The sequence below is a fragment of the Anguilla anguilla genome, chromosome 8, assembly GCF_013347855.1.
Source record: "Anguilla anguilla isolate fAngAng1 chromosome 8, fAngAng1.pri, whole genome shotgun sequence".
Lineage (NCBI taxonomy): Eukaryota > Metazoa > Chordata > Actinopteri > Anguilliformes > Anguillidae > Anguilla > Anguilla anguilla.
The window spans coordinates 11,861,317-11,889,228 of NC_049208.1; the positions used below are offsets into that span (position 1 = coordinate 11,861,317).

Here is a 27,912-nt window from a genome sequence, read left to right on the forward strand (position 1 = left end):
CCTCCCAGCAGGACGACAACCAGCAAGGCTTTTAAAAATGTTAATTAAGACGTACATTTGAGCGGGCATACATACACAGCATCAAACAGAGCTGAGAACATAAATTTCCATAATTTCCCTATATGAGCCAGTTCTTAGCCTTTAAATCTCAGGTCTGGCTGCTTGTACTCGAATCTGGCATACTTTTTATCGCAAAATTAATGTTGTATGTCCAGGAAGAATATCAATCACAAAAGATGAAAACGGAGCTTAAAGGAACCACAAGCAATAACAACATCAACTCCAGAAACAATCTTACTGTTATTGTCCATGGTATAGGCATCTGCGATGGAGATTTTGAACTCGCAAACATTTTACAAATGAAATTCCAACAAGACAAATTCTCATGCAGTTATGTCTTATTGGGAATTGGTGTCCATGAATCACACAAGGAACCCTAAGGAAACTTGAGAAATCATGAAATTATGGGATGCAAATGAATGGGTTTTCCATGTGCTGTCATTGAGATGTATATGGGATTCCAATGGGATTTGAATTGTCTGCTAGCTAGCCATGGGATTGCGGTAGGAATGTTATAGCTTATATAACCCTTGGGTGTGTATGTCCGTGTGTGTGTGCGTGTGTGCATGTGCGCACGTGCATGTGTGTGTGCTTGCGTGCGTGTGTGTGTGTGTCCTGGGGGCATGGATGTATATCATAAGTAGAAAAGGTCATCTGGGTTCATGTCGGTGCCACAGTTTGTCTGGGCTACCTTCGGCTCAATGTGTGCTGCTGGATATGTGGAACACAAGGAATCAGCAGCCATCAAAATGAATTTTGAGCTGGACTTAAATGCTGTGAATTGTAATGCGGGAGAAAATAGAAAAAATATCAACACTTCGAATACATAGTTTGGTGCATGCATCACGCAAAGAGGTCAGTTTTTTTTTTTTCGACTTCAAAGGGGAGGAAAGGTCAGGAGGCCCTCTGTGTAGAGTGCAGCCCTCTTACATTCCTTAAAAGTTCTGTGAATTATTTATCGTTATCGCTAAATAATTTCTCAGCGTTTTCTCCCCCCACGGGCCATTGTGCCGGCACGTTCACACACTGCTGCTCACTTTGTTTCGTGGTCAAAAAAAAAAAAAAAAACGAACTCTACCATCAAGCCAATAGCGATCTGTTATTCTGCAAAAGAAATGCATCATTTATGATGGCATATCCTTCATTATGAGGAATTTCCCCCCAACAAACATAATTGATAGTTCGGATTGAGGTTGTTTCTCCTCATGATTAGTTAATGGAGTGTCGTGGGTCTGCAATGTCATGGCTAATGGTTTCTGGCTACCTCTCCATTCCTGGTTCCCATTAGGAATATCAATAAGTAAATTAAATGCTTTGGGTCTTTGGGCTGATGTGTTTGCTCACACCTTCGTGGATGGGAAAAAAGCAGTTAAAAGCAGTATGGCAGTATGGAATGGTGTGTTTACTGTTAACCATATCAGCAAAGAAGGATCGTTCATACTCTGATCTTGTGATGAAGGATGATTAACCTGATGTAAAGGCATAATATTTAATATTTCTAGAAAGAGAAAAGGATACTTCATTTCTGGTTATTGAGAAACATTAAACTTTTGTATTGTGCAAGATCAGGCTATTTTCATGTTGACCAGAGATATTGGATTTTCTTTTTAAGTTGAAGATTTAAAATACAGCATATATATACAGAAGAATTCATAACAAACACACAGGTGAATAGAGAAACATTAAATTGATATACAGCATGCACAGAATAAACTACTGTACAGTCCATCTGCTATGTATGTTTTGCTATGCAATCCAATGATGTTCAGCAAACTTATGTAAATGGGATTTGCTGTAGGCACCACTCCGCATAATTTCCTGCTTAGTGACTCAGGCTGAAGGACTGTTTGGAATTTGAAATGTACACCTGAGCAGAGCAGCCACAGTCACCGTTGTTACCAGTGTAATCCCAGGCCTGAAATGACCTGTAGTGAGAGTGAGATAGAGAAACAGACTGAGAGAGAGAAAGAGAGAGAGTGAGAGAGAGAGAGAGCGAGAGAAAGTATGTGTGTGTGTGTGTGTGTGTGTGTGTGTGTGTGTGAGAGAGAGAGAGAGTCTATGGCAGAGTTGTGTCCCAATGTTTTGTTAGGTTGTGCATTTCAGGCTGTAATTACACCCCTCTTGGATGTAGTGGTGTGAGACTGGCCTCAGGAGTCCTTTAATGACTGCAACTATCATGACCAGGGCCTCATTCTCTTAATCACACACACACACACACACACACACACACACACACAAAACAAAAAGACCTAGGTCCCCCTTTAACCATCATTTGTTTACCAGCACAGATACGGATGTGAAAGCTGAAAGCATCGCTAAAGAAGGTGCATCCCGACAGGTGCATCCAGTTACCACGGTAATTAAAGTCCATCAAAGGCAGGACATACATGGAGACCGTAAGACCTAGCTGCCTCAGTCCGCGGACCAAAACCACCATCCTCCCAGCCCTCCCATGAGAATTCTCCTCTGTCTGCTTCATCAGTGTTTAGGTATTATTGTATTCTCATTATTGTTGTTGTTATTTTATTATTCATGCACTCATCATTTAAATAATATTGTCATAAAGCAGTTTGCTATTATGCAGATAGAATAATAGCATTGACGCTTTTCAGCACCACCTCCCCCATTCAGTTTCTATACCATAACTATAATGAATGACTCTGCCCAGTACATTGTATTATGTCAGTGTTGGTGAACATCAGCGCTGACGATGTTGTAGTTTTAACAGATTTTATATCTCATTTGTGTAGCTGGAGTTTAATCATTGGCAGTTGAGGAAAATCGCTGTAATCACGGGTGGGATAACAGGGCCCCATCTGGGAATGAATCCGGCTCTTTACAGTGTCCAGTCTGCTCAGGACTTCAAATATGCACAGTAAAATGTTGAGTGTCAATGCAACTCTTACAGAGTACATTTAGTCCTGCTTTGGCCCTGAGTAGGACCACATGTACTCGGCTAGAGTTGAATTAACACGGGCCGTTTTTCTGTGTGGGACTTCTTCAAAATATCTTTAATAATAAAAACAATTATGGATTGCATTTATATTGTTCTTTTCATCTCAGGGTCTCAAAGCACTTCACAGTGAGGGGAGAATGTGAGGTGAAACACCACCATTCGGGCTCCCACATGGGCAATGCACAGTAGCTATTTCTGCACTTCCGTGCTCACTCACCACACATTAGCATAGATGGAGAGGGAGGAACGTTGGCCAGAATGTTGCTCTCAGAAATCATGGTGAACAACGATCAATTTCTCTCGAAGATTAGGCACTCATTGATTCTTACATCGGAGAGACCGACGAGAAAAAGTTATGTCTTCTTTTCCCCCGCACTTACAAAAGCTGTTTTTGTTTTTATTTTTTTTTTAAATCTTATTCTGACTGGTACAGAGACCCCAAGTGGCTATCATAAAGACAGGCATGGTTGTTATGCTTGACAGAAACTTTGTTGTTTACAGTTTTGACATTGACCTTGCGAGCTTCCCATGGTTGATTACCAGTCCTGACTGAAGGAGAGAGGGATTATGGGATTTGTATCTTCTTGCATCCTGTGTTTCAGACAGTGTCAGTTATGTGCAGTACAGTGATCCCCTCAGGAGCAGGGCCAGGCTTCCCGTGGCAGATATTGCACTCACGTTCCGTTTGTTGTCTGCAGACATTTCCACATACTGCGGAAGCGGGGGGAGAGAATTCAAAGGCGGGCAATTAGACGCAAACAGAACCTTGATGTACGACGTATGTAGATTGGGACCAGACCACACGGAAGAGAATGTAATCTCCCAGCAGCCACTAGAGTTCGCATAATGAGTTCAGCAGCGTTTGCGCAAATTAATGTCATTTTTTTTCCCCAAGTCACGAATTGGACTCTTGAGCACTCGCGGTGAGCTCCCCACATCACTGCACATCAGCTATTTCACATAGCCTTGAAATCCACAGTGAACTCAGGCCCATGCCAATCTCTGGCATGTAGTGTCATTTTTTTGGAGTGTGCACGCTAGCACAATGCATTTTCAAATTATGTGCGGCCAAGTGCAGCTGGTTTTTTTTTTTCCTTCTGCAGTCCACCAATGCAGCTTTTACTGCATTGCAAGACTGCCCATCGCTCTAGATTGGCTATGATGTGGCCACTGTAGTACATCAGGCAAACCCCCCAGACACCTCCAGTCACAGCCTGCATCATGGTAAGGATTACACTCCAGACAATGAGGCTCATCTCTGGCTCGAAGGTTAGCACATTAGCCAGAAACACCACTCGAGAGCCCGCATAGATTGACTTATTGAGGCACTGAAGGCCCCTGTGCCTTGGCCCTGACTGCCTCCCTGTGTGACCTCTTGACCTTTGACCTCTGACCGTAGTACTCAATGCCTGGATGTCTGCCCAGTCATTAGGGCGGAGAGGAGAAGCCTGCTGTAGTGACAGTCACAGGTTAAAATAAACATGATCATGGTCCTGAGGTTTGTTATGCTGAATTAATCTTCAAAATGTTTGTGACAATAGGATGATAAGTAGTGGGCATAGGATGATTGTCTTTTACACAGTAAAATGTTTAGAGTACACATCTGCTGAAAGTGTTTTATGTTTTATCCCTTATAATCTCAAATGAACACTCTTAGAATTGAATTAACACTGAAGATTTCATTGTGTGGGGAAGGTTTTGTCACACTGGATGCTTAAGTTAACTCAGTAGTAATTGTAGAGGGTATACTAATTAAGTGCAGTGTACTAATACACTTAATTTAGTTAAGTATTAAACTAAGATTAGGTTAGACTGAGGGTTCACATTAGCTGCATGTAAGGCTGAGGCTGTAAGCTAATGGTATATTAAATTCAAGTTGTAAGTTAACTGTACACCAGACTGAGGTTGTAAGTTAACCAGAGACTGCTCAGAGGGTTTAAGTCAAAATGGAGGTTGAAACATGGTGGTGATCGTGAGGTTGAGTTGCGGTCACAGACCGGGCCAGAGACGTGGACAGAGTTGTCACCTGGCACCAGGCCTACGAGACACAGCCACGGTGGGAACAGAAGCGGGCGGGGAGGGGTGCAGACTGATTAAAAGCGGAAAATTAGCTCCTTAATGAGCGGGACACTGAGCGCTAATGATGGCAACTGTGAAAATTAATTATTCTAATTTGGATCACTTTTGTTAAAAGCCTCGGTCCTCTCAGCTGATCAAGAGAAAGAAAAGGAAAGGAACAGAAAAAAAAGGAAAGTTCCTCCTGTGTTCCAAATCAGAAGTTGCTGAAGTTAATTCCATTCCAATTTTTGTTCAATTTCTTTTATTTTTTATTTTTAATAATCAAAAAGTAAAGGTTATCATTAAGAGACACACAATTGGCACAATATAATTTTGACACTACGGTTGATCACCAGAATGTGATTATGTCATCAATCAATCAATCCATTTTCTAAACAGCTTACTCCTGATAAGGGTCACGGGTGGGGGCTGGAGCCTATCCCAGCAGACTTTGGGTAAAAGGCAAAAATAGACCCTTGCCAGGTCATCAATCCATCACAGGGCCAACACACCATTCACTCATAATTCATGCCCCAAGGACTCTCCAGCTGATCTAACCTGCATGTGTTCGGACTGTGGGAGGAAACTGGAGTACCCGGAGGAAACCCACGCAGACACAGAGAGAACATGCAAACTCCACACAGAAAGGCTCTCGGCCGAGATTCCTATTCAGCACCTTCTTTCCATGAGGTATTGGCACTACTAACTGCACCACCATGCCACTCACTACTATGTCATTACACATCAAATTACACATCTGAATGAAATTTTAAATATTCTGCATCATTTACTCTAATCTTAAGCATTTTTTAAAATCAATTAACATTCTAATCATGCGTAGAAGTATAAATGCACTGCAATTTCTCACAAACTTTTAATGAGGTTTATTTTAGTTCTATTAAAGGATTTCGTTTTAATGAATGGATGTCAATGCAAAACAGCCTTAACAAGTATTTTTAATTTTGAAGAATTTGGTTACCATTTAAATAAGGTGTGCCCATTGTTCGCTTTAATTTTGAATCACTTTGTCCTTAATTTTGAGGGAATAGCAAACTGTACTGCCTGATGAAAATTAAGAAGCTTAATTAGACCTTGAGATGCCTAAACCTGGAACATTTTATAAACTAATGAAGAAGTGAAAATAGGTAAACCCTTTCATGGCGGAAACTGTGATACTGACATCACCCGCATGCATGATACTGTAGGAGCAAGAAGCTCCTTAAACACAGGGAGCCAATGATGAGCTAATGAGGGTTTTCATCAAATGGTCTTGGATCTTATTGAGAATACAGCTCTCATCCAGTTACATATAGCTGTATTTGTGATATCCAGTGCAATACCGTCAAACCCTCACAGTCATCGGAGATACTGAAAACAACCTGAAAACTGCAGACTCGGGCCTTTTAGAGGTTACACAGGGTCAAGCAGAACAGATGCTAGCTTTAGCCTCTTTGGGCAGAGTGCACTGGAGAGTAGCCCTGGGCCTGCATTCGGAGTAGGACTGTTGATCTTGCCTTTCAGTTAAAAATGGATAACTTTAGGAATACCGACAGGGTAAATTGATTGGAACTCATTATTCTGAGTTTTTAAATAGCAGCCCTGAACAACCTTGGTAGAATATGTACCATCGCATATTAGTGTGCAACTCCCTTAGATACTTTATCAACACTGTAGGGAAATAATTCATCCAGCAGTAGAAAGACCAGTACTATGGCGTCCTGGTCTACTCTTATGAGCTACAAACGGGCTTCTCCGCCATCTGAAAAAGTGATGTCCTGTGTCCCTACAGTATCAGTAGCAGTACAATGCACAGCTAATATGAATCATTGCTTGAGGAGGACTATGCTTCACTCACAAGTCGTTTGTTACACCAGGATTTTCACTGGAAGGAATCCAATGTAAAAACGTAGTATGCCAAGCATACGTGATATAAAGTTAAATTATACTTCAAGTATTGTTAAGTATAAAAGCAGGTATACTTAAGCATATATACTATTATAGGTATACTATTTTTCACATGGAATGACATGACAATGACCACCATCATCACCATCACCAAAACAGAGTCACGGTAACATTCAAGAAAAATTATTGTAATGAATATTGGTGAACGAAAGATGTTTCTTTTAAAATTGTCAGTAATCTGCAGGAATTGTAGCGGTGCCTAAAGGGTTAAAGGATTTCAAATAAAGTATTTGACCCCGGGTTTTAGATGAAAGCGTGCGGTAGGGGGTGGGGGATGGTGGTGGGGGGGGAGGTGGGGGTTACGGTGCTCACCAGGAGTAGGCAGACCCCTCAGAGTCAGACTGGGCTCCGTTGCCATGGGGAAAAAAGGCTCCTGCATTCCCAACATTCCTGGGAATGAATATTCAGATTCCCCTCGAGAGCTCTTTTTATCTGAAGTATCCATGGATCCAGCCATAACAAGGAACATCCAGTGCATTTGGCCGAGCTTGGATGGACTCTCTGTGACTTCTGAGTTCCAGAGGAACCGCGAGTGTTCTTGACTGCAGGAAAGCTACTTCTCTGGCTGTTACCCTTCAAGTTCTTTCATGTTGTCTTTTTTATTGATTGTTTGCTTTTTGTTGTTTTATTTATTTTTTTTGAGGGGACAAAGTCCAGTAGTTCAAAACCTATTTCTTTAAGTTTGTGGATCAGAAACCACCCATAAACATAAAAATAAAAAAACGGTCTGACAAGTAGAAAAACCCCCTTGGGCCCCCAAGGACCGAGCGGAGCAGCGGGTGGCGTAATTCATGCCTATTGTTTTGCTGACGGGGTGAACCACATTCAGGGGTGTTGGGGGTGGGGGACGGGGGGAGGGGGGGGGTCGAGCTCCAGGAAGTCACTTCCCAGGCCTTGGGGCGAGGCAGGCCCTCCACAGGCGGGACGCGGCGGGGTTGACCCCGCGCGGGAGAAGGTCAGACTCGCCCGTCTCAGCTCCCACTAATCCTACCGTGGGGTTCCATCCCACCAGGAGACCAAGGGGAAATTTCAGATCTTCTGACAGAAGCGCTGCGTGACGCCTGGCTGTTTTTCCAATGTTTTTCTTTTTCTCTCTTTTTTTTTAAGCGAGGCCAGTGGATTCAGGTGCTGAAAATACGCAGCAGAATGTTCAGCATTTATATCACCTCTCAAAGAGTACATTTCTCCCCTCTGTTAGAGCACAGAGTACATTTAATCTCTCTAGGACGGATATAAGCTGTTACAGTTAAATTAAGAGTCTTTATATTTTGAATGTGGTCACAGAAATAAAGTTGTTTTTTTGTTTTGAACGAACAGTCTGCCCCCTTTTCGTTTTTTTTTTTCCACTTTATTCAGACAGGGGGAATGCAGAAAGGGTAACAAACAGAGAAAGGATCGCTGCTCTGAAGGTGCCATGGCAGGCGATCGAACCCCCCGCCCCCAAAGGAGGACAGTGTACGGGGCGAGTGTCAGAAACCCTATGGACAGCACTGCACGTCCCTCCAGAAAGAACATTGCAAAGAAAACGCAATTATGTCTGAAGGAAAGAACGCTGTCCAGATGTGGGGGAAAAACTCTGATGCTTTGCTATGTGTGTTCTTTTGCCATCGTTGTTTACTTTACTCACATGAAATAAAATTATAAAAGCATATTTCCCAAATTGATACATTTATGAATTCTTTACTGAAAAGAATGAAATCCTTCCCAAGAATCTTAAATATGTTAGGTCAGACTTGGGTGGTAAACTGAATCAAAGCCAAGTCATGAATGACACAATTCCTGTGCTTGTTTGTTTACTAAGACAAGTATATAAATGCTGTCTGTGACCCGTGTTGATGCGTGGTACTTTGGCACAGTCAGTCTTACAAACAGTGAGTTTCCTGTCACAAGGAATGGTGCACGTTTTGAGAACAGAGCTGGGACATACTCCACAAGTCCACGTGTCCACTCCACACCCAGCGCAATGCTGTCCGGCCCGGTTACAGATTCCTTATTTGAGATTCATGGTAAAACGAGGAACCACACCTTTCTCAGTCACTCAGATTCCAGACAGAACAGAAAGAGAGGCAGTGTGTGCTTTTATTTGTACAAAATATACTGGCAACAGTCTGGTTTTATATGCTGAAATTGTGTGGGTGCGTGCGTGTACATTTATGTTTATGTATTCGTTACGGGTAACTACTATCTGGGTTGAAGATTGCCATGTGCTCATTTCAGGTGTTTTTAATGAATAATTATAATCAGACCCTCTTTCTCTCAGCCCTCTCCTTGTTGATTTCAAGTCCTTGCATGTGACTCTATTTTGCTTGACTATATGTCTGGGGCTTGTGCCAAGCTGTACCCTGGAAGAAAAAAAAATCAATACCACTGCAGTCTCTTAATTTCAGGAACATTGCAGACTGCAGCCTGTGTCTCCCTCACAGTGCTGTTAAACGCGATGGCCTGTGTGATACGCACAACTCCGTCCTCTTGATCCGCAACGTATCCATTGCAAATGTCAGAGAAAGTGACTAAAAATCTGTTTGATATCCATATGCTGCCCATGATTACATAAACATCTGCATTCTTTTCAGCCTATGCAATGTCAGCCCATACCACAGGGATCGGTACGCTGAACGATGAGTTTCTTCTGCAAACAAAAGAACGACTAAACTATTACAGAGTATAAAAATAACCATTAAAGCAAGGAAAAGCACATACAGTTCCTATAGAGTGGTTAAAGTGCCAGTATCCTGGCAGTTCAACATTACAATTCATTACACACCACTGCCCCCCCCGCCCCCCCCCCGCCCCCCCCCCCCCCCCCAAAAAAAACACTAAAATTCATGTGCCTCGCATTGCATAGCGCTGTTAACTAAGCAGTGGGCTAACCTGCTCTGACACTGCTGTTGAAGACCGTGCATCCTGCCCGCTTTTAATGAGAGCCCGCTGACTCCCTGCTGAGCCAAGGAACTGACCTCACATCCTGCTCTCCACCCCGGGCTGTGTTCAGGCCCACTCCTGCACCTTCACCCCGTGGCCCCCTGCCCTGACCCCACCTCCAGGCAGGTCTGGGAAAGTGCAAGAGGACAGAACCTCCCCTCCCTTCCTCTAAAGGTGGTGGTGAATTTCTGCAGAGGGTAAACCATGCCACTGCATAATGAGGCAATGCAGCATCTATCCCAAAACTGAAACCAAGTTGATAAGGGCGTAAATGTGTGTGTGTTTGTTTGGGTGGGCTGGGCGGTGGGGGTTGCTACCAGGCGGGGAACATGAGCTGTACCCAAAAAGCGATTGGTTCCTACCGCATAGCCTGACTCAAAGGTCAGTGGTACCCAGATCATCTAGTTCACTGAATCATCTTTCACTACAAACTCTGTGAAGCTTGCCAGTTTTGACACTGACATTCTGTAGCCTATATGTGGAGGGCTGGGGAGAGAAGGGGTGTGAGAAAGGTTGGGGTCAGGTAAGTTTAAGTCAGTCGAAGTTATTTTGGTTATTGCTGCATTATTCCATCACACAAAAGCACCTGGTGTTGCCAGGTTACCCGCTGTTGTCTGTGAAAGGTAGGCCACACCTTTGATTGGTGTTAGCTCTCTTCTATAGATCTGTGAGGTCATTTAACAAGTAGTCAGGGGTTGAAGTGGCATTGATTATATACTCTATATTACCAAAGGTATCTGGACACCCCTTGGCCTAGGGCCGTTTTTCATGGTTTTGGCTACGCCACTTAGTTCCAGCGAAGGCAACTGTTAATGCAATTACATTCTAGACGATTCTGTGCTTCCAACTTTGTGGCAACAGTTTGGGGAAGACCCTTTCCTGTTTCAGCATCACAATGCCCCTGGGCACACACAGTAAGGTCCATATAGAAAATGTTTTGTCAAGAACAGTGTGGAAGATCTTGACTCGCCTGCAAAGAGCCCTGACCCCAACCCCATCAAACACCTTTGGGATCAGTTGGAAAACTACCTGTGAGCCAGGCCTAATTGCCCAATCAGTGCCTGACCTCACTAATGCTCTTCTGGCTGAATGGAAGCAAATCCCTGCAGCAATGGTGCAACATCTAGCATAAAGCCTTCCAAGAAAAGTGGAGGTTATTATAGCAGCAAAGGGTGGACCAACTCCATATTAATACTCATAATTTTGGATGAGAACGTAGATGTCACGTGTCCACATACTTTTGGCCGTGAAATGAAGGCCGTTTGGTAAGCAGACGGTTTCAAATAGAAAATACAGTCAACAAGAGTGATTAATAAACACATCCGGTAGACATCTGTTTAGTCATCAGATAATGAATTCCCTGCTCCTTGGAGATCAATCATTCCTTGGCGTCAACATATTCCTGCAGTCACGACGCTCCGGCAAGGTCTATGCAGGCGGCAGGCTAATCTTACAGAGAGGGTCACCTAGCCTAGGTGAGAAACCAGCACTATTTCTATACAGTATATGGTGATTCCTGGAAAAAAAAATGACTCCATAATTTTTACAAGCCGTTCACACTGCTAAAAGTTCTAAGAAACACAACCTGGTCATAGTGAACAGAAGTCCAGAATATTGAGATGCACTATTCTTATATCAATAATAATAATAATAATAATAATAATAATAATAATGTTATGCCCCTCACCTGGACCACCAAAATCCCCAAACGATACTCAACAATCCCCCGACACCCTCTCATCCCTCGTTCGCTTCGCTTCCTGGGAAAATTCTAACTTTCAGAGAAGGGCAGATAAAAGTTAGCACTGTGGAGGTTTGACCTTTAGTCCGCAGGTTGCAGATTGGTTTCATCGCCGGTGCTCCTGAGCGCGCCCCGGCCTCCCGAGGCCAGAGACCTGTCTCCCAGGGAAGGGGCGGCCGTGGCAGGACCGGACCTTTCGCCCGAGCTTATTTGCACATGGCAGGAGGTGGTGGTGGGGAGAGGGGGTGAGGACACGGCGCCTCCTCCCGGCATTATAACAAGGTAGAGACACCTTCCCAGGAGGGGCAGGGAGACCGCAGAGAACATCATAATCAGCCCATAATGCACTGCACCTCCTATGCCACACCACTCGCGTCACGTCTATAGCAAATGTAATGCATGCAAACGCTCGGCAGAAACAGTGAATGCAAAAATACACAGTGAATATTTTAATGATAAACAGCCCAAATGACTAAATATACAGTGAGGTCTATGTTTGAGACTTTTTTTTTTTCTTGATTCAGCTCTGTACTCCACAATTTTAGACTTGTCAAACAATTCACCTGTGGTTAAATTCTCAGCTTTTATTAAAGGGTATTTTTATACATTTTGATTTCACCAGGTAAAAATTACAGCACTTTTTATACATAGTCCCCCCATTTCAAGGCACCATAATGTTTGGGACCTAGTAATGTTATGTAAATGAAAGTAGTCATGTGTAGTTCTTTGTCACATATACTTTGCATGCAATGGCTGCTTGAAGTCTGTGACCTACAGACAGCACCAGGTGCTGAGTAGCTTGTTTCAGGGACTAGTTGTCTTAGGTTTTCTCTTCAGCATATCAAATGCATGTTCAGTTGGATTCAGATCAGGTGAATGACTTGGCCAGTCAAGGATTTTCCAGTATTTGGCTTTGAAAAACTCCATTGTCGCTTCAGCAGGATGTTTGGGATCATTGTCTTGCTGTAGGATGAAGCGCCATCCAATGAGTTTGGAGGGATTTGGTTGAACTTGAGCAGATAAGATGCTTCTGTACACTTCAAAATTCATTCTTTTGCTGCTATCAGCAGTTACATCATCAGTGAAGGCAAGTGAGCCAGTACCTGTGACAGCCATACATGCCCAAACCATAACACCTGCAGATCTTTGGCATTTCCTTTTAGCCTCAACACTTTGCTCTTGCCAACACTTTGATACAAGTGAATCTTGGTCTTATCTCTCCACAAGACAGAAGTCTGCTGATTCTTTTAGGTACATTTTAGCAAACTGTAACCTGGCTATCCTGTTTTCTGTGGCTAACTAGTGGGTTGCACCTTGCCATGTAGCCTGTGTAGTTCTGTTTGTGAAGTATTCTGCAGACAGTAGTCACTGACACATCCATTTCTGCTTTATAAAGAAAGTTTCTGATCTGTCGGACAGGTGTATGGGGTTTTTCTTCATTACAGTGAGAATCCTTCGGTCATCAACTGCAGAGGTCTTCCTTGGTCTACCATGCCCTTTGTGATTACTCAGCTCACCAGCACTCTTTTTTCTTAATGATGTTGCAAGCAGTTGATTTTGGTAAGCCTAAGGTTTGGCCTATGTCTCTGAATTTTTTTCTTATTTCTCCGCCTCATGCAGTAATGGCTTCCTTGACTTTCACTGGTACAATTCTATTCCTCATATTGACAAACCCCAATAACACATTTCAAAGCCAATCAAAAGCCTAGAAACAAGTCAAGATACTGAAAGCTCTTCTAAACCAGCACTAAGGAAGCAATTGAACACACCTGATAAATCAGAAAGACCTGTGAAGCCATTTGCACTCCCTGCCATCCACGTGAATGAAGCTCATCCCGACCATGGAGCCTCTCCACCCTAGCTCCCCAATGGTGGAAGGAACTTCCCATTCCTCTGCGAACCACTCAGTCATTGCCCATTTTTCGCTGTGGACTGAAGACGTATCTCTTCAGGCTGTACCTTGACTTACTCTAACAGTACTCCTCCACAGGGTTACTCCCAGTCTCGGATCACTGTCTTATCACTTGCATCCTTATACCTTGATCTTCTAGTACTTTCATGTTACACTTGTGTTTTAATCTACAGTAACAATTTTGCGTTGCACAGCACTTAAGAATACTGCAGCATGTCCAGGGTAGTAAGTACTCAAACTGAATTTAACATGTGTTGCTTGTAAACAGAGCTGTCAATCATTATCTGAGCCTAATTAGTGGCAATTACTTTATCAATTTAGATGATTAAGGTGGTGCAAAGGGGGTACTTGTTTGAGAAGGGACTTGACAAAGAGGCTATCATGACCTCTAGCTGGCAGAGGAGTGAAGTACCAAGAGGAACTGGTGGCCATAAATATAAATGACTTCTTCATAAGACACCACTGCTTTTGTGGAGCATGTTTATTACTTAGTTTGAAAAAGTGGGATCTGTTAACTGTTAATATGTTCAGGTGGTCAGATTTCAGATGGCCCTATAGGCTACTGAATACATCTTGAGTGACTTATTGGTTTGAAGTAAAGTTTAGGTACTTTCCATTCCAATTCAGTCAGTTCAGAAGAGGAATTGAAATTCAATCTGATATTCTGTAAGAGTAATAGCTGATCTTAATAGCTGGTATTCTTATGAGAAAGCACATTTTAAGTTGTGCCTAAGTCTCCTTACAGAAGCTTGCTATATTTTCCATGATATTTCAACATAATAGGCTATAATTAGGCAAATGTCACATTTCTTCTTCCCAAAGATTACCATGTTAATGTCAAAACAAGTTATATGCAATTATACGGCTTGGCTTCCCAATAGTTTTCCAACACTAACAATCATGCAATTACGCACAAAAGAATAGAAAAAAAACAAATGATTGTTTCTGGTCAGGGTCATAAACTGTCCCCTGTTGTGAATCACACGGTTGCCGTATTCCAGTCGGTCATCTCAGTTTCCCTGCAGGTGCTTTGCCCCATAACAGCAACTGCGACACCGCCGAAATCTTCTCCCTAATCGCTCCTGCCAGAAGGGGGACTATCACTCTGCCGAAGACCAAGAGCGAGCGCGACTCGGTTTACCCGAGACTGACTCCAGATCCGTCCGCAAGACGGGATCCAGGAGTCCGCATTTTGCTGGAGTCCCACGGATTTTTAATCATGCCTCTCTGTCTGTGTGTGAGTGCAGGCAGGCTGACAATGATTTCCTCAGTGATTACGTACAGAGCGACTCCCTGCGGGTTAGGGGCCCCCTCTGGAGTCATCCCGATGGCTTTGGGGGCCTTACTTCCATTTTCCATTATTATCTGGACTACCGGAGCGACAGCGCAGTCCAAGACCTTGCAGGTTTGTGACGAGGAGGGAGCACACATTCTCTCTCCGCTTCTTTTACCAATTTAGACGTAGACTTAGATCAGATTGACATCCAAATCCAGGAACAGCTATCTGGAATAACGGAAAGGGACAGCCTAAATTAGTTTAGTAGCTAGCTATGTAGGGGGAAAGTACAAATATTTTTTCTTTCTTTTTGTTTTGTTTTGTTGCATTTTTACCCCATTTTCGCAGCGGGCGATTGCCAATGTCTTTCTTTTCGCGGTTACTGTTACGATCAAACGCAAAATGCTACAATTCTGGTTTTGTTTTTAAAACGCATCGGTGTCTGCACGCGTATGTTTATTGAAGGGGAAAATGAAAGTATGCGACGGAATTTTGACACTTTTCCTGCTACCACAGTCGAATTAAATAGGTATCGATATCTCAGATATATATAATAAAAATTACCTCAGTCTACCTATCTCAGAATTGCGATCCTATTATTTTACTTACATTTCTGTAATGTCGAAGTCGCTACTCTTGTGTTCGAAAACAATCGCGGATTTCCTATGATATTAGCTACCGAGAGTAGGCTATACAATTTCTCGGTCTGAAACTGAGCAACTTCAGCTGTTTTCTGTAGGATGTCTCGCCGCAAGCAAGCCAAACCAAGATCATTGAAAGGTAAGTGAAACGCTAGCTGATTCAATGCAACTCCAGTGTCTCTTAAGGTGGACCGCAACCAAGTTTTGTAACCGTGCAAGCCTGTGCTTCGGTGAACGAAATGCTTCACAGTAGCATGCCTGCAAACGCGGCGATATACCAAGTAAACTAATAATAATGCACCTACCGAACTGAAACGGAAGTAAATTATTTAGTTTTTTTGGTTTGTGGAAACTGATTCATAAACAGTTTACCTTCTAATGATATCATTGTAACGATTGATTGCGTAAGTGTGTCCTTTTACTCGAGACTATATACGACTATAGAACATGCATTCAGAGTAAGATATCGATATATTTTAAGGAAGTTTATAGCAGCATTGTTTTAGCAGTGTATTGGTCGGGTAAGAACGGTCGACGGAAAATACCTCGATATGTAACTGGTCTGACGATTTGTTCGAAATCCATCTCGAGTTTTGTACTCGGTCGGAAAAAAGGTGTTTAAGTTCAGAGCTGATATTGTGCTGGAATGTTGCAAAGAGTTTGTGGTGTCCCGTCATGTGGTGGTAGTCGAGAGGACCGAGTGATAGCGCAATGGACTGGCAGTCTTGGGAAAAGTACGAATAACAGGCGTAATTTTTATGGAGCGATTGGTTTTTTTCCTGGGGCTTATTCTGTGGCATATGGGAAACAAGTGGTATGCAGCGGGTTTTGGGGACTTCATGTCAGTACAGACGGAAGCCAACAGTACTGATTAAACTAGGAAGGCTATTTATCGGCTGTCGTAGCTCATTATTGCGTTCTGTTATGATAAACAGATCTAACGCATTTGTATGCGCTGGGGAATCTGCGCATATACCAGAAATGAATAATAGCTTGCTGCAGTGTGCTACTGTACGTTTTCATTCTGATCAGACTGTCTGATCATTGAGGGACCCATTTTATTATTTTAAAAATAATTCACTTTTTTGTAACCGAAATGCAATGGAGTGACTTAAACCTTGCGCGCAAATCAGCCCGTTCCATGTTCTGGTGGTTTATCGGTGCTTGTCGGATAAAATACTAACAATTTCACAAAGCGCGCGCGCGCGCACGCACGCACGGTTGGTGGGTTTTCTAGTGTGCAGCTGGCAGTAGGGTGACTGCTGATCTGCAGGGTTGAGCTTCAGTTCATCTGGCTGGCATTGTATTTTACACAGCAAATAATTGTTCACAATTTCACATGCCCAGCGAGAGGTCCGTGGGCTCTCCCCCTCCCTTTCTTGTTCTTCAAAGTATTCGCCTCAAAGGAAGATTGTGTCTTTCTTTCATTGCAGATTATGTCAGTCGTGTGGCGATTGTGTCTATCATTAATACATCAAAACATTTTGGAATAGAGATTATTATTTTCATTATTGTTGTTATTATTATTATTATTATTATTGTTATGAACAAATTTAACTTGCCTCGTGAAACGTTTCTTTTACTACATTCAGTACTTGTCTTTCGTTTGCTGGGCACATATCTGGGCTAACGTAAATGGCTCTCATTTGACTTAGTTTATTACCTGTTTAAATGGCTGTATTTTTTCTGAAGAAACTCGGGTTAAGTAAGGGTACAACGGCAGGGCCCCATTGGGGATTGGAACCTGAAACCCTCTGTCATGGAACTCCAGTTCCCCGAACATTGTGCCACATGTTATTCATATTTTCACTGTAGCCTGATGTTGTGTTCGGGGATAATAATGTGTGGTGTCCTAATAATTATAATAATAAAATAAAAACATTTTAATGATGAGGGGACAAACCTGACTTGCAAAGTCTGAAATTCTCCTGTGGAGATATCCCCACTGGTTATTTCAGATCAAGGTATTATAGGATGTTATTTTACGTGTGAATTTTACAGAGATTCACAGGTATTTAAATAATGTATGCAGGCTATTCTCTAAACCAACATGCAATGATGATACATGGATTTGCACATAATCAAATAAACCTGGGTATTGAAGAGGAACTCACATACATGCGCAAAGAGATGATGATTTATTTGCAAGAGTATTTACAGCACGTTTGCTACAATATCTGTGTTTTTTGTTTTGTTTGTGTGTGTGTGTGTGTGTGTGTGTGTGTGTGTGTGTGCTCTATTTTGACCATAACTGCTGTTCAAAATTTAGTTTCCAGGTTGCACAAAGCTTTTACCATAACGTCCACAGCTGTGCCAGAATAGATTTTTGAAGTAGAGAGAGACAATGGACTCTTAAAAAAATTGAGGGGGAAAAAAATAGAACAAAAGTCCCCCCTGTGCTTTCAGTTGATTGATGGCGTTTTTATTATTTGTCCTAGAGTCCCTGAAGCTGACCGGCAAGTTAGTCACGCTCTCAAAATCAGTGAGAGACAGTAACCCGTGCGATCTGTCATAATACGGTTCAGTGTGCCCTTACAGCCATGTTGCACTGAATATCGTATTCATGAGCCTATTTTACAGGAAGTGAACCTGGAGCTGGTCAGCGTGGTCTCATGTAATTTAAGATGCAGTGCAACAGACAGAAACTCTGTTTGTTTCCCACAAGCATGTTTATGGGCACTCCCCCCGTCCCCGCCCACCTTGAAGTGGACCTTCATTACTTAGGCAAATTTTTCATTAATTGGGTGTAATTTGCCAAACTTGTTTTTGGCAAATAGACTGTAGAAGTACACATTAATGTATATTTTTATGAGTTGTTCTGCATTTAAAGTGATTGTAGGGCATCAGTGAATCTGTTTGTGTGTATAGTTTGAAATTAGTGTGGAGGGACCCCCCCCCCACCCCAGTTAAACAGAGTTTAAAGCAAGGTTTCCACTTCTGTGATCAGTAGGCCAAGACTCAGGGAAAATTTGGCTGGACAGCGAGGACAGGGTGAATTAAGCGCTTGCAGCTTGGTGATGTAGTGCATTCGAAGGCAGAATCTTGTAGTTGTCAGGTTGCATTTACTGCCAGTGACATCAGAGGATTGTGAAAGTTGGATAGTGGTTGGGGGGATTCGGGGGGGGGGGGTCAGAGTCGGGGTGGTGGGGGGGGGGGGTAAGAGTAAAGTTTCCTTTGGGTTTGGGGGGATGGGGGGTCACAGCCCCCCAGAGGGCTCCCAGGGGGTTAGGAGTGGGGGTGTTGGCAGCAGGGGATGATGTGGTTGATGACTGGGGGTGGGGTGGGCTTGGGATTGGCGTTGGGGTTGTGGAGGGGGAGCCAAAACCTTGACTACTGCTGTCACCCTGTGGAATTTGTCCTCTTCCATTGGCTCCGGCGGAGAGTCAGAGGTTGTGTTAATTCCCAGCGCGGGGAGGGGCGACTCTTGCGGTCCCATTTCAATTAAATCCGAGAGACAGACCTGCCTGTGTTATTGCTGAGGGAATAATCGCTCCGACGCGAGGGCCATACATCAAACCGGGTATGCAAACATGTCACGCGTCTCTGCTGACATTTACCCAATCCTTGCATTCCATATTGTTTTTGTTCTTCCCTTTCCCGTGGCCGCGGAACGGGCTGTAATTTCATTTTTTTTTTGACGTTACAAAACGAGCCGCCGTGCGCTCCGTTGCTCGGCGATGCTCCCTGTGATGTACCGTACCGTACGGGGACGGGGGCTTTTATTAAATCTGTGGGCATGTGAAGCCCAAACGCACGTCTCCTTCCCTCAGAAGCATTTCTGTTTGAGTTTGTTTTCGCTCCTCTCCTAACACAGAGGATGCTTTTCAGCTCCTCGCGCTAAGCGCACAGAGCGTATTTTCAGAGTCGCGCGTGTGTAAACATCTCTCCCGTTCCATGAAATTAATTTATTGCCGCTCTTTTTAAAGAGGGTGCTGTGTGAAATATGCCTTGTGCACACTTGGAAGTATTTTCTGTCACCACATAAAGGTTCTTTGGTTTTTCTTGGCATTTAATTTCTTTCCAGTAGTGCATTTTTAATAGTTAAGAAATCACCTTTTAAAATTATTCATAGCCTGTGTAAAATGCTGTTGAGAGGTTTTTCAGACTGTTTGATCATAGTAAACCCAGACAATTTTCCATTTCTTATTCCATCAGTAAGTGCACCTTAAAGATGATATTATGCAAAATATGGTCTGACTGATTTTTGGAATTTGTTTTCTTTTTATTTATAACCTTGTTAATTTTGTGAAAGTATAGCATGACCCTTTTATTTCTGCAGTGTGCAAGAAATGTGCATTATTGTAAGTTCCAGCTAGTTGTTGACGTGCTGTAGGGATTTAGACCAATCAGGGGCATGGACTCCTGTTTTGCTGACCTATCGGTGATGAGGTGGTCACATATGGTCGCTGTGGTGATGGGGCCTTCTCTAGCTCTGTTTATAAGCCAAATTATTTCGGGAGAATCTATTCGGTTTATGCACATTTACTATACATCTAATTCGAACATTTTTAAAAATATAATAGTGTGTGAAAAATGTCCACATGCACCATCTAAAAAAAATTAGTCCCCCCTGTCCTAAGGCATGGGATGCCCTCCGCCAACACATCTGAGCCTCAAACAGTCTGTGCTTTTAAAGTGCTCTTATAAGCCCGTCTGTTTAGTGAGTTGTATTGTTGTTTTCTGTCGGTTGTATTGTACTGCATCTCCCTTGAATTTGTTTCTCCAATTTTGTGTATGTATTTGGATAAAAATATCTGTTGGGAAAAACACTATATAAATAAAATGTGTTCTTGTGGATTTTTTTATTTTTTTTAACAAGGATGCATAATTCTAATTGTGTCAGATGCTTTTGAGGCAACTGACGCATTTTTTTAAACCATTTTAATTAGTGTTGATTTTCTTATTGACTGAAAGGTCTGACAGCGAACATTTATTAACACCTATAAATGTGAAACAAAAAAAGTTACAGCAATCATTGCAGCAATTATAAGGGAACAATGTGAAGAGTTCCATTAACCTCCCTGTGGCTGTTTCTGATGCTCTGTTAGTCAAACCATCTCGCAGAGCCTGGGCAGGTGATTTTACTTTTGTTTTATGTTTGTATTATGTATCAGTTTCTCATTTTTTTAATAGTTTTTGAATTTTCAAATGTGCGGTAGTGTTGAGAATGAACTGTGGTGATGGTTCATTCTGTCAGGCTCCTGAAATAGATCGGACACGAAGGCTGGTGAAATTTTGTAGATTTAAAGGTGGGAAGGGACAGTTACTTGATTTGAGACACAGCAGGGGAAACCTCAGAAGCTGGAGATTGTACAACCTGGACCTTTTTATTTGTTTTAAATATGTCTCCGTTTAGACGTTTAATACAGATTAAGGTAGTGAGCTTATGTTTGTTAGACCCCAGAGCGATAAATACGGTTTGAAAGCAGAGCTGAAATGAGCACAATTAATGCACAGTGATTTGACTGGTCAATGTATGGTTGATCGGTTGGTCGGTTGGTCTATTGGTAAATCGGACATTATATAAGAGAGGTGGTGTCATTTTGTGTGTTTGGCAGTACTAAGCGTTGTGCTAATCACTTTCAATTCAGTGATCCCTGTATTACGATGACTTAAGGGGTTTAGTGTCAGAATAGCACATACACAGTGCTGTCCCTCACAGAGTACACACAGACTACGCTTGACCTCCAAATGGGCGCTATATTGAGTTGTAAGCCTCCAGGTGAACGTCTTGCTTCCAGGTCAGGACGGACGACGCTGTCGTACTCCTCTCCGTTCCCAGTCCCATCCCTGTAATAGCGGCGGGGCCTTAGCGGCACAAGCCGGACATTTTCAGACGATGTCCAGAGGAGGCTAATTGCAGATATTAGTCTGGCGGCTTTGTGACTGAATGGCAGTTGATGGTCGGTGTCCCCTGAGCCTGCTTCGCCAGCCTTGGGGGGGGGGGGGGGGGGGGGCGAGTGGTCAGAAAAGCTCTCGGGCAGACCGTGTGGCGCATTCGTAGAGTGGAACCCCCCCTTCCGGGTATAACCGGACCTTTCTGTACCGTGATCCCACTTCTATCTGTAATACTCTCTGCTTTCCCCCTGACTGAATTTTTTAAAAAATGAAGAAATGCAGAGGCAGACTGTTGTCACTCCTTTAAAAAAAGACCGTTGTTGAATTCAGAAACACCCTAAACATTTTGTGAATGCTGTAAAATGGAAACGTGACTGATAATAATATCTGCTGTTGCAGAATATCGCAGGTATGAACATATAGAGGGTCAGTGAATGACACTGACCATGGCCTTTATACTGTGGCCCAATGCATACTAATATAGTGCTACATAACATGGCATACTGCACTATGACGTTACCCCTCCACCTACCTAGCCGAGCGTAAGGTGTCTAAAAAGTCTTTCTGGTTTCTGCTATATTTAGAATCGCTAAGTACATTATTAGATTATTGTTACGCTTCATGACTGCGGGTGACCATAATGTGTTTCACCATTAATTAGACCGATTCAGGCTCTTAATAACAGATAGAGCTGTGTGCTCACAAGCTCAGGTGAAAGTAATGCTGGAAGCATTTCTCATAGTCCAGGACCTACCTCTGCCTCACACAACACATTTCAATTGAATGTGATTGGGGTAGTTATTATATATAGCTATAGCCATACACATTTGTTTACAATGTATTCTGTTGTACACATTTTGAAAATAAGAGAGCCTCGTATGGATATTTATGGGCTAACGTGTGCAGCAGGTCACAGTTGAAGCAATGCTAACAGTTTTGTATGGCTACCTTCTACATCACAGTGTTATAAGCATGGGACCAAAAGTGTGGTTATTTTAAATATACCATAAGCTTTTCTCCAGCCATGGGGTAAGATTGCCACATTGGCACCATGTGGCATGTTCAAAACCATGTATGGAATGCTCTATCGTGTAATTATACTGATGTGATTTCCTTTCCTCTTTTATGACTTTTTTGAAGGAGCGTAGAATTGAGGGCTTTTTGTTGATTCCCCCCCCCCCCCCCCATCTGTTACTTTTAACGCTGATTTCCCAGACAAGCAGAAATATTGTTTACCGCGTGTTCCCGTGGAGATGAATGAAGTTGGGGAAGTCCGAGCGAACGATCCGCAAAACTTTTAATAAGAGCGGCACGCTTATAAATAATGACTTCTCCGGCTCCCGTTAATGCGAAAGTTCGGTTTTCCCATCATCGTCAGTCGTTAAGTGAATTTTCTGCCTCGCCTCCCTTATTTCACCAACAGGGACAGTAATCAAAAAGCCTAAAAAAAAATAAATAAATAAAAAATAAAAACTCAAACTCCCTGCGCCAATTTATGATGAAACCATAGGGGATTCATTAAAGCCCTCTCTCTAAATGATCCGACGTGCGTACTCTCTATAGCAAAGGAGAAACTCATTAAGATGTTGTCTAAGCTCACAGGGCTTCATTCATGAAGGCTCTTAATAAGGAACGCCATAAGCTGCCCTGCAAGGAGAGGCATTAAGTTTACAAATAAGTCGGTATTCACCAAGGTGACAGGGGTCCGGGTAAGATATGCTTTATGGGTATAATTAGCATGTTATTATCTGGCTTCCTGCAGTGGGCATAGCCTCTGGGTCTGAAAAAACGGGCAGAGTCATTCTGAAGGGAAATCTCGGACCGAGCGACGCTCGAACAGTGAGAGTGGCACCCAGTAAATATCCGAATGCCCTTTTAATACGTGGCACTTCTTCCTTTTTGATTTTTAAAATGTATTTATTTGAAACTAGTGTTTAATGTTTTGGCTCCTTGCGGTGACCTTATGGTCTGCCCCGAATTGAAACTCCCAGGGATTGAGGTGAATTGAATTCTTCGAGCATAATCAAAGTCTCTATCAAGTATGCTTCGTGTAGTATTATTTCACCTGGGGCGAGGCTCCTTGAATATTCAGTGGCTCTCCTCCTTGAACTGTGAGATGAGCGCAAGCGCAGTCCAGCTTCTTCTCCTGCCTTTCTGATGGGACCCTTCCGCCCCCTCCATTTTCTGATGTGTTCTGGACTCGGCCTGCTCCTCTCTGCTCTCACAGAAGGTCCGGTGTGTAATGGCTGCTGTTGCCGTCCGCAGAGCTAGCGCGGTGTCGTGCAGGGTCTGTAACACACACACACACACACACACACGTGCGCGAGTGTGTGTGTGTGTGTGGTGATACTAGGTCACGCGTCTCACAGGACTCCTCGCGGGAGTTTGTGACGGACGTCGAGGAAACCCAGGTCTTTTGTGCGGTGAGATAATTGTCTCTCTTGAAGGGGTATGAGTTAGGATGTCCATGTCATTACAGTGTAATACAAGTTACAGCGAAATAACACCTGGATGATAGCATGTATTATAAAAATCCTCTTGTGTTGTGTTAATGAATCCTAATGAACAGTACTTAGAGGAATAAAACCATTTTGGTTTACACTTTCCTTTTCTAAGTTTCACATTTGGCATTTACAGCAAATTGGGTGGGTGGGGGCCTGACTGCCAGCAGTTTGTTTGTCACAGCATAAGAACACAAGATGCAAAAGTTTTGCGCTGTTTGCTAAATTCATGAAAGGAACTTTCGGTAAATTTCACAAGGAGATGCGAAACTTTTGGTTTGATGAGAGGGAGGTTTGACATCACCATTGAGCGCCTGGGGCTGGCTGAGAATACTACCCGCTACCCATAGGATTTAAAAGCTGCTTTAATTACTTTAAATATGCAATTTTGTGCCTTTTAAACCCACTAGTTTGCATTTGCAGTCTCCCCGAAGCTTGTCTGTCGGGAGGTCGTGTCTACCACACGTTTTCTTTGCTTTGGAAAATGAGAGGGTTGATGTAAAAGGCAAAAGTGAGAGTACATTTCAGCTGCAGGGGTGGAAGTACAAGGCATCAATTCCTTGGTGAGATCCTAATTTTACATGAACCAGGTGGGAGAGTCTATTGTTCTGCTCCTACTGCTAAAAACCATTTGGCTCCCCTGCACATGACTCGCGGCGATGAACATTCTAGAAAAACAAGTGCGGGGGGAGGACGGGAAGTCATGTTACGAAAGAGTTAAGCGAGCACTTGCAATGTGGCCAAAGACAAGCTCTAAATACGGAGGAAATGTTTGTTGTGTTGCACAGGATTTGGTACAAGATCATTTGGCCATTAAAATTTTCAGTAGAAATTGGGTTATTTCAACTTGGCTATTTAAATTGGCTTGAGCCCTAAGTTATGTCTGAACTCTCTCGTACTGGTGGTGTGTCTTTGTATGTCCTAAACAGAGTAATTGGCATTTTCTGACCAGGAAATTAGGTGACTGCAATTCTGAAGTTCCCCCTGGGAAAAATAGATATTGTATTCTATTCTATCCTGCTGACAAATATGACATCTTGTCTATGCACTTTTTTGAACATAATAACCTCCAGGTTATGTGATCCATTTCTGTAGACTGGTTTGCAATAAACTTAATAATCCCTTAAAGTGGCAAAGTAACAGTGATGAATAGAATTTCTGGTTTTGGTCATTTTTTATTCACTCTACACATTGATATAACAATGTATTTACTAATACCTTACTGCTATTAGATTAGCTTATATTCGTTATTTAGGTAATAAAAGAAAACATTTTTTTATGCAAGAATTCAAAAATAATGTTGTTCTCCTTTAGTTTGAAATTAAATATGAGATCACATCTATAAACCAGGTAAAACTATTCACATCCTGGATCATAGCCTCATTGACCACGTCTGCAAAATCTATTCAAAACGTCTAGATTGTGCATTGCTGTCAATCAATCATATTTCACTTCAAATCAACTGAATTGACTAATGAAACTCACTTTTGTGCCATTTCCAAGCTTTTCATCATTATAAGGGCGTGAGATATCTAGGGGTCCAAAAATGAATTTAATGTTTGTTTTTGTCCAAATGTATAGTTTAAGATGCTACATTTGGTTTCAGGAGCACTGAATGTCTGAGTTGAACAATCTCAGCACAGCGGCATGCTAGCCACCAGGGGGGCTTGCTCGAAGGGGTTAATATGCATTTGATTAAACTTCTATTTGTAATTTTTAATGGGCATAAATTCGATAGAATCGCTTGAGCGTATTTGCAGTTTGAGATTACTCCGGTAGCACATGCCAGGAGAGTGACCGTTTAGCTTTAGCGATTCTTGCTGTCACTTTGGTCTCTTTGTGTTCTGATGCTGGCAATTTGTGGTTCAGTCAACGGTGGTCACTGTGTGCGACTTCACAGTCTTTCCTTCCAAACCACGTTTTGACATGCTCTGAGACAAGGGCCTGGATTCAGTCAACGCTTTCTCTTAACTGCGACTCCGTGGTCCATTTCCGTCTTCTCGAGAACTCAGCAACCGCTTGTGAAGAAAACGAAAGTCGAAGTTATGGAGGAGTGTTGATTGAAACCAGGCCATGGTATGGAGATGCAGATGGGATCTTTTTTTTTTTTTTTTGGAAGCCAGAAGAACGTCCTGCAGGTGCGTCTTCGCTCAAGCCCTGCTGATGGATTGAACAGCGGTGTCCTCTCATTGCAAATTGGGCCCATCTCAGTCACCTGTTTGTTTTGCATTGCGCTGATACTGCATTCACCGGCGAGAGTTCACATCATCTCCATACCTGCGTGTTGGAATAAATTAGGCCTGTACAAGACAACCCTGCTGGTGCTTTTGTAAAGAAACTGTCACCTCCATTAATTACAATGTGCTGGCACGTCTCTCCATGCCAACGCATTGTAAATGCCGACCTCAATCTCTTATGGGTTTTACGTTCTCCAACACATGAACAACAACAAAACAACCGCTGTCCTTCCTAATCTTCACAAGACATTGTTACAGAAGTTAAAAAAATCTCTAACATGTCGAAGTAAAATGTGTCAACAAGAAGAGAAAAGATATTGCAACACTTTAAAATGTGTAGACAAACATGCGGAGTATACATGGTGAAATTGCCTGTGTTCTGCCCTGGGCATCCAGTGTCCTTTCCCAGGCCAGGAATTGTTGACACCCGTTTCTCTTCTCAAAATTGTGTCTTTGACATTTTTTCAGCAACCTCAACCTCTAACAGGCTGTGATTAAGGCCCACCATATTGTCATTACACATTTACAGTTCTGGGACCAACATTCTGTCCCAGATATCGTAATCACACGTTCCATTTTGCCAGGCAGTGTTGGAATCAGGTGGTCTGTGCGGGAGCGTTATTATTTGCATTAATAGTTTTATTTCTCATAACCAAACTGTTGACCAATATGCCAGCTAGTTGATTGGCCGCGCTCACTTTGCCAGACACAGCTTGCAGTTCTATAGCGCCAGCCAGTTGCCTGGGCGAAAAACAGAACGTGGAAATTTAATAATAAATAAAATGTGGCCAGCTGAGGCTGATTCTGTGTTCTGCCGTTGTTTTTGTTTTTCATTCTTTTTAATATGTTTTCTTCTCTTTCTGTCTTTTCATGGCAGTAGAAGACAATGCGTCAGAGGACCAGCGAAGCACACCCGGGCCGGTTGCCACTCCAAGCGGTAATTCCCCTTTCCCTTCATCAGGAGTTTAAAGAAACCCTGTCACTGACAAATCCTGATTACAAACTGGTTGTGCAGTGTTCAGTGTAAACCTCTGTGGCACTTTATCCAATACTTTGAATAACAGATTTATGACAGGCGTACTTAAACCAGTCTGAACTGCAAAGACATATTCATTTGAGTATTAGGAAAAAATGAAAAAAGCACAATTCCTGTTTGTTAGATTACCTTTGTACTGTACATGTTGCAGTATCATTTGTTGGAATATTGTAATGTATGGAGTATTTTTGTTGAAAGTAGTGATGGGAAAATAGGTGTCATGTAACTAAAAATGGGAGGAGCAAAGTATTTTTTTTATTGCGAGTCATATGATTAACTTTAACCAATCATGGAGTTCTCCTGTGAATTGCGGAGTCCTTTGATTGGTTCAAAAAAAGTCATGATATGTGTGTCTGTGTGTGCACTTGCATGTGTGCATTTGAGAGCATGTGTTTCAAGTGTTTGTTACACTGTATGTATGTGAATTTGGTTGTGCTCATGTGCATGTGCGTGTGCATGCCATATTGGTGACATGTTGGTGTGTGTGCATAGCATAATTTCAGGATTGGTGCCTGGTTTTCAAACTCAGTAATGCGCTGGTCAGACAGCCTCCTGAAAACTGTAGGGACGTTATCACGCATGCTTGCGACAGAGGCGCATACATGTTTGTTTGGTTGAAAGGATCCTGCATGTTCCCGTGTATGTGATGCCTGCTTGGTGGGCCATTTGGCAGAGCATTGGGTGGGGTCTGCATGGATGTGGCGTAAGATCCAACTGCCTCTCAGGTGAATATTCTGTGTCTCTTCACAGCAGCTACAGGGCTAAAATC

General features: G+C 42.7%; 1 protein-coding gene across 5 annotated transcripts in view; it reads left to right on the forward strand.

Annotated features, from left to right (window-relative positions):
* The first annotated feature begins 14,747 nt into the window (after positions 1–14,747).
* LOC118233881 (zinc finger protein 521-like) overlaps positions 14,748–27,912 on the forward strand; it is a 133,811-nt gene continuing 120,646 nt past the window's right edge. For 2 of the 5 annotated variants that reach the window (XM_035429942.1, XM_035429944.1), the window contains exons 1-2: positions 15,117–15,670; positions 26,985–27,044. In XM_035429942.1, coding sequence (XP_035285833.1) covers positions 15,631–15,670; positions 26,985–27,044 — 100 coding nt within the window. In that variant the 5' untranslated portion in view covers positions 15,117–15,630. Of the gene's footprint in view, positions 15,020–15,116; positions 15,671–26,984; positions 27,045–27,912 lie in introns of those variants that run through there. The other 3 variants (XM_035429945.1, XM_035429946.1, XM_035429943.1) reach the window with 3 other exon arrangements.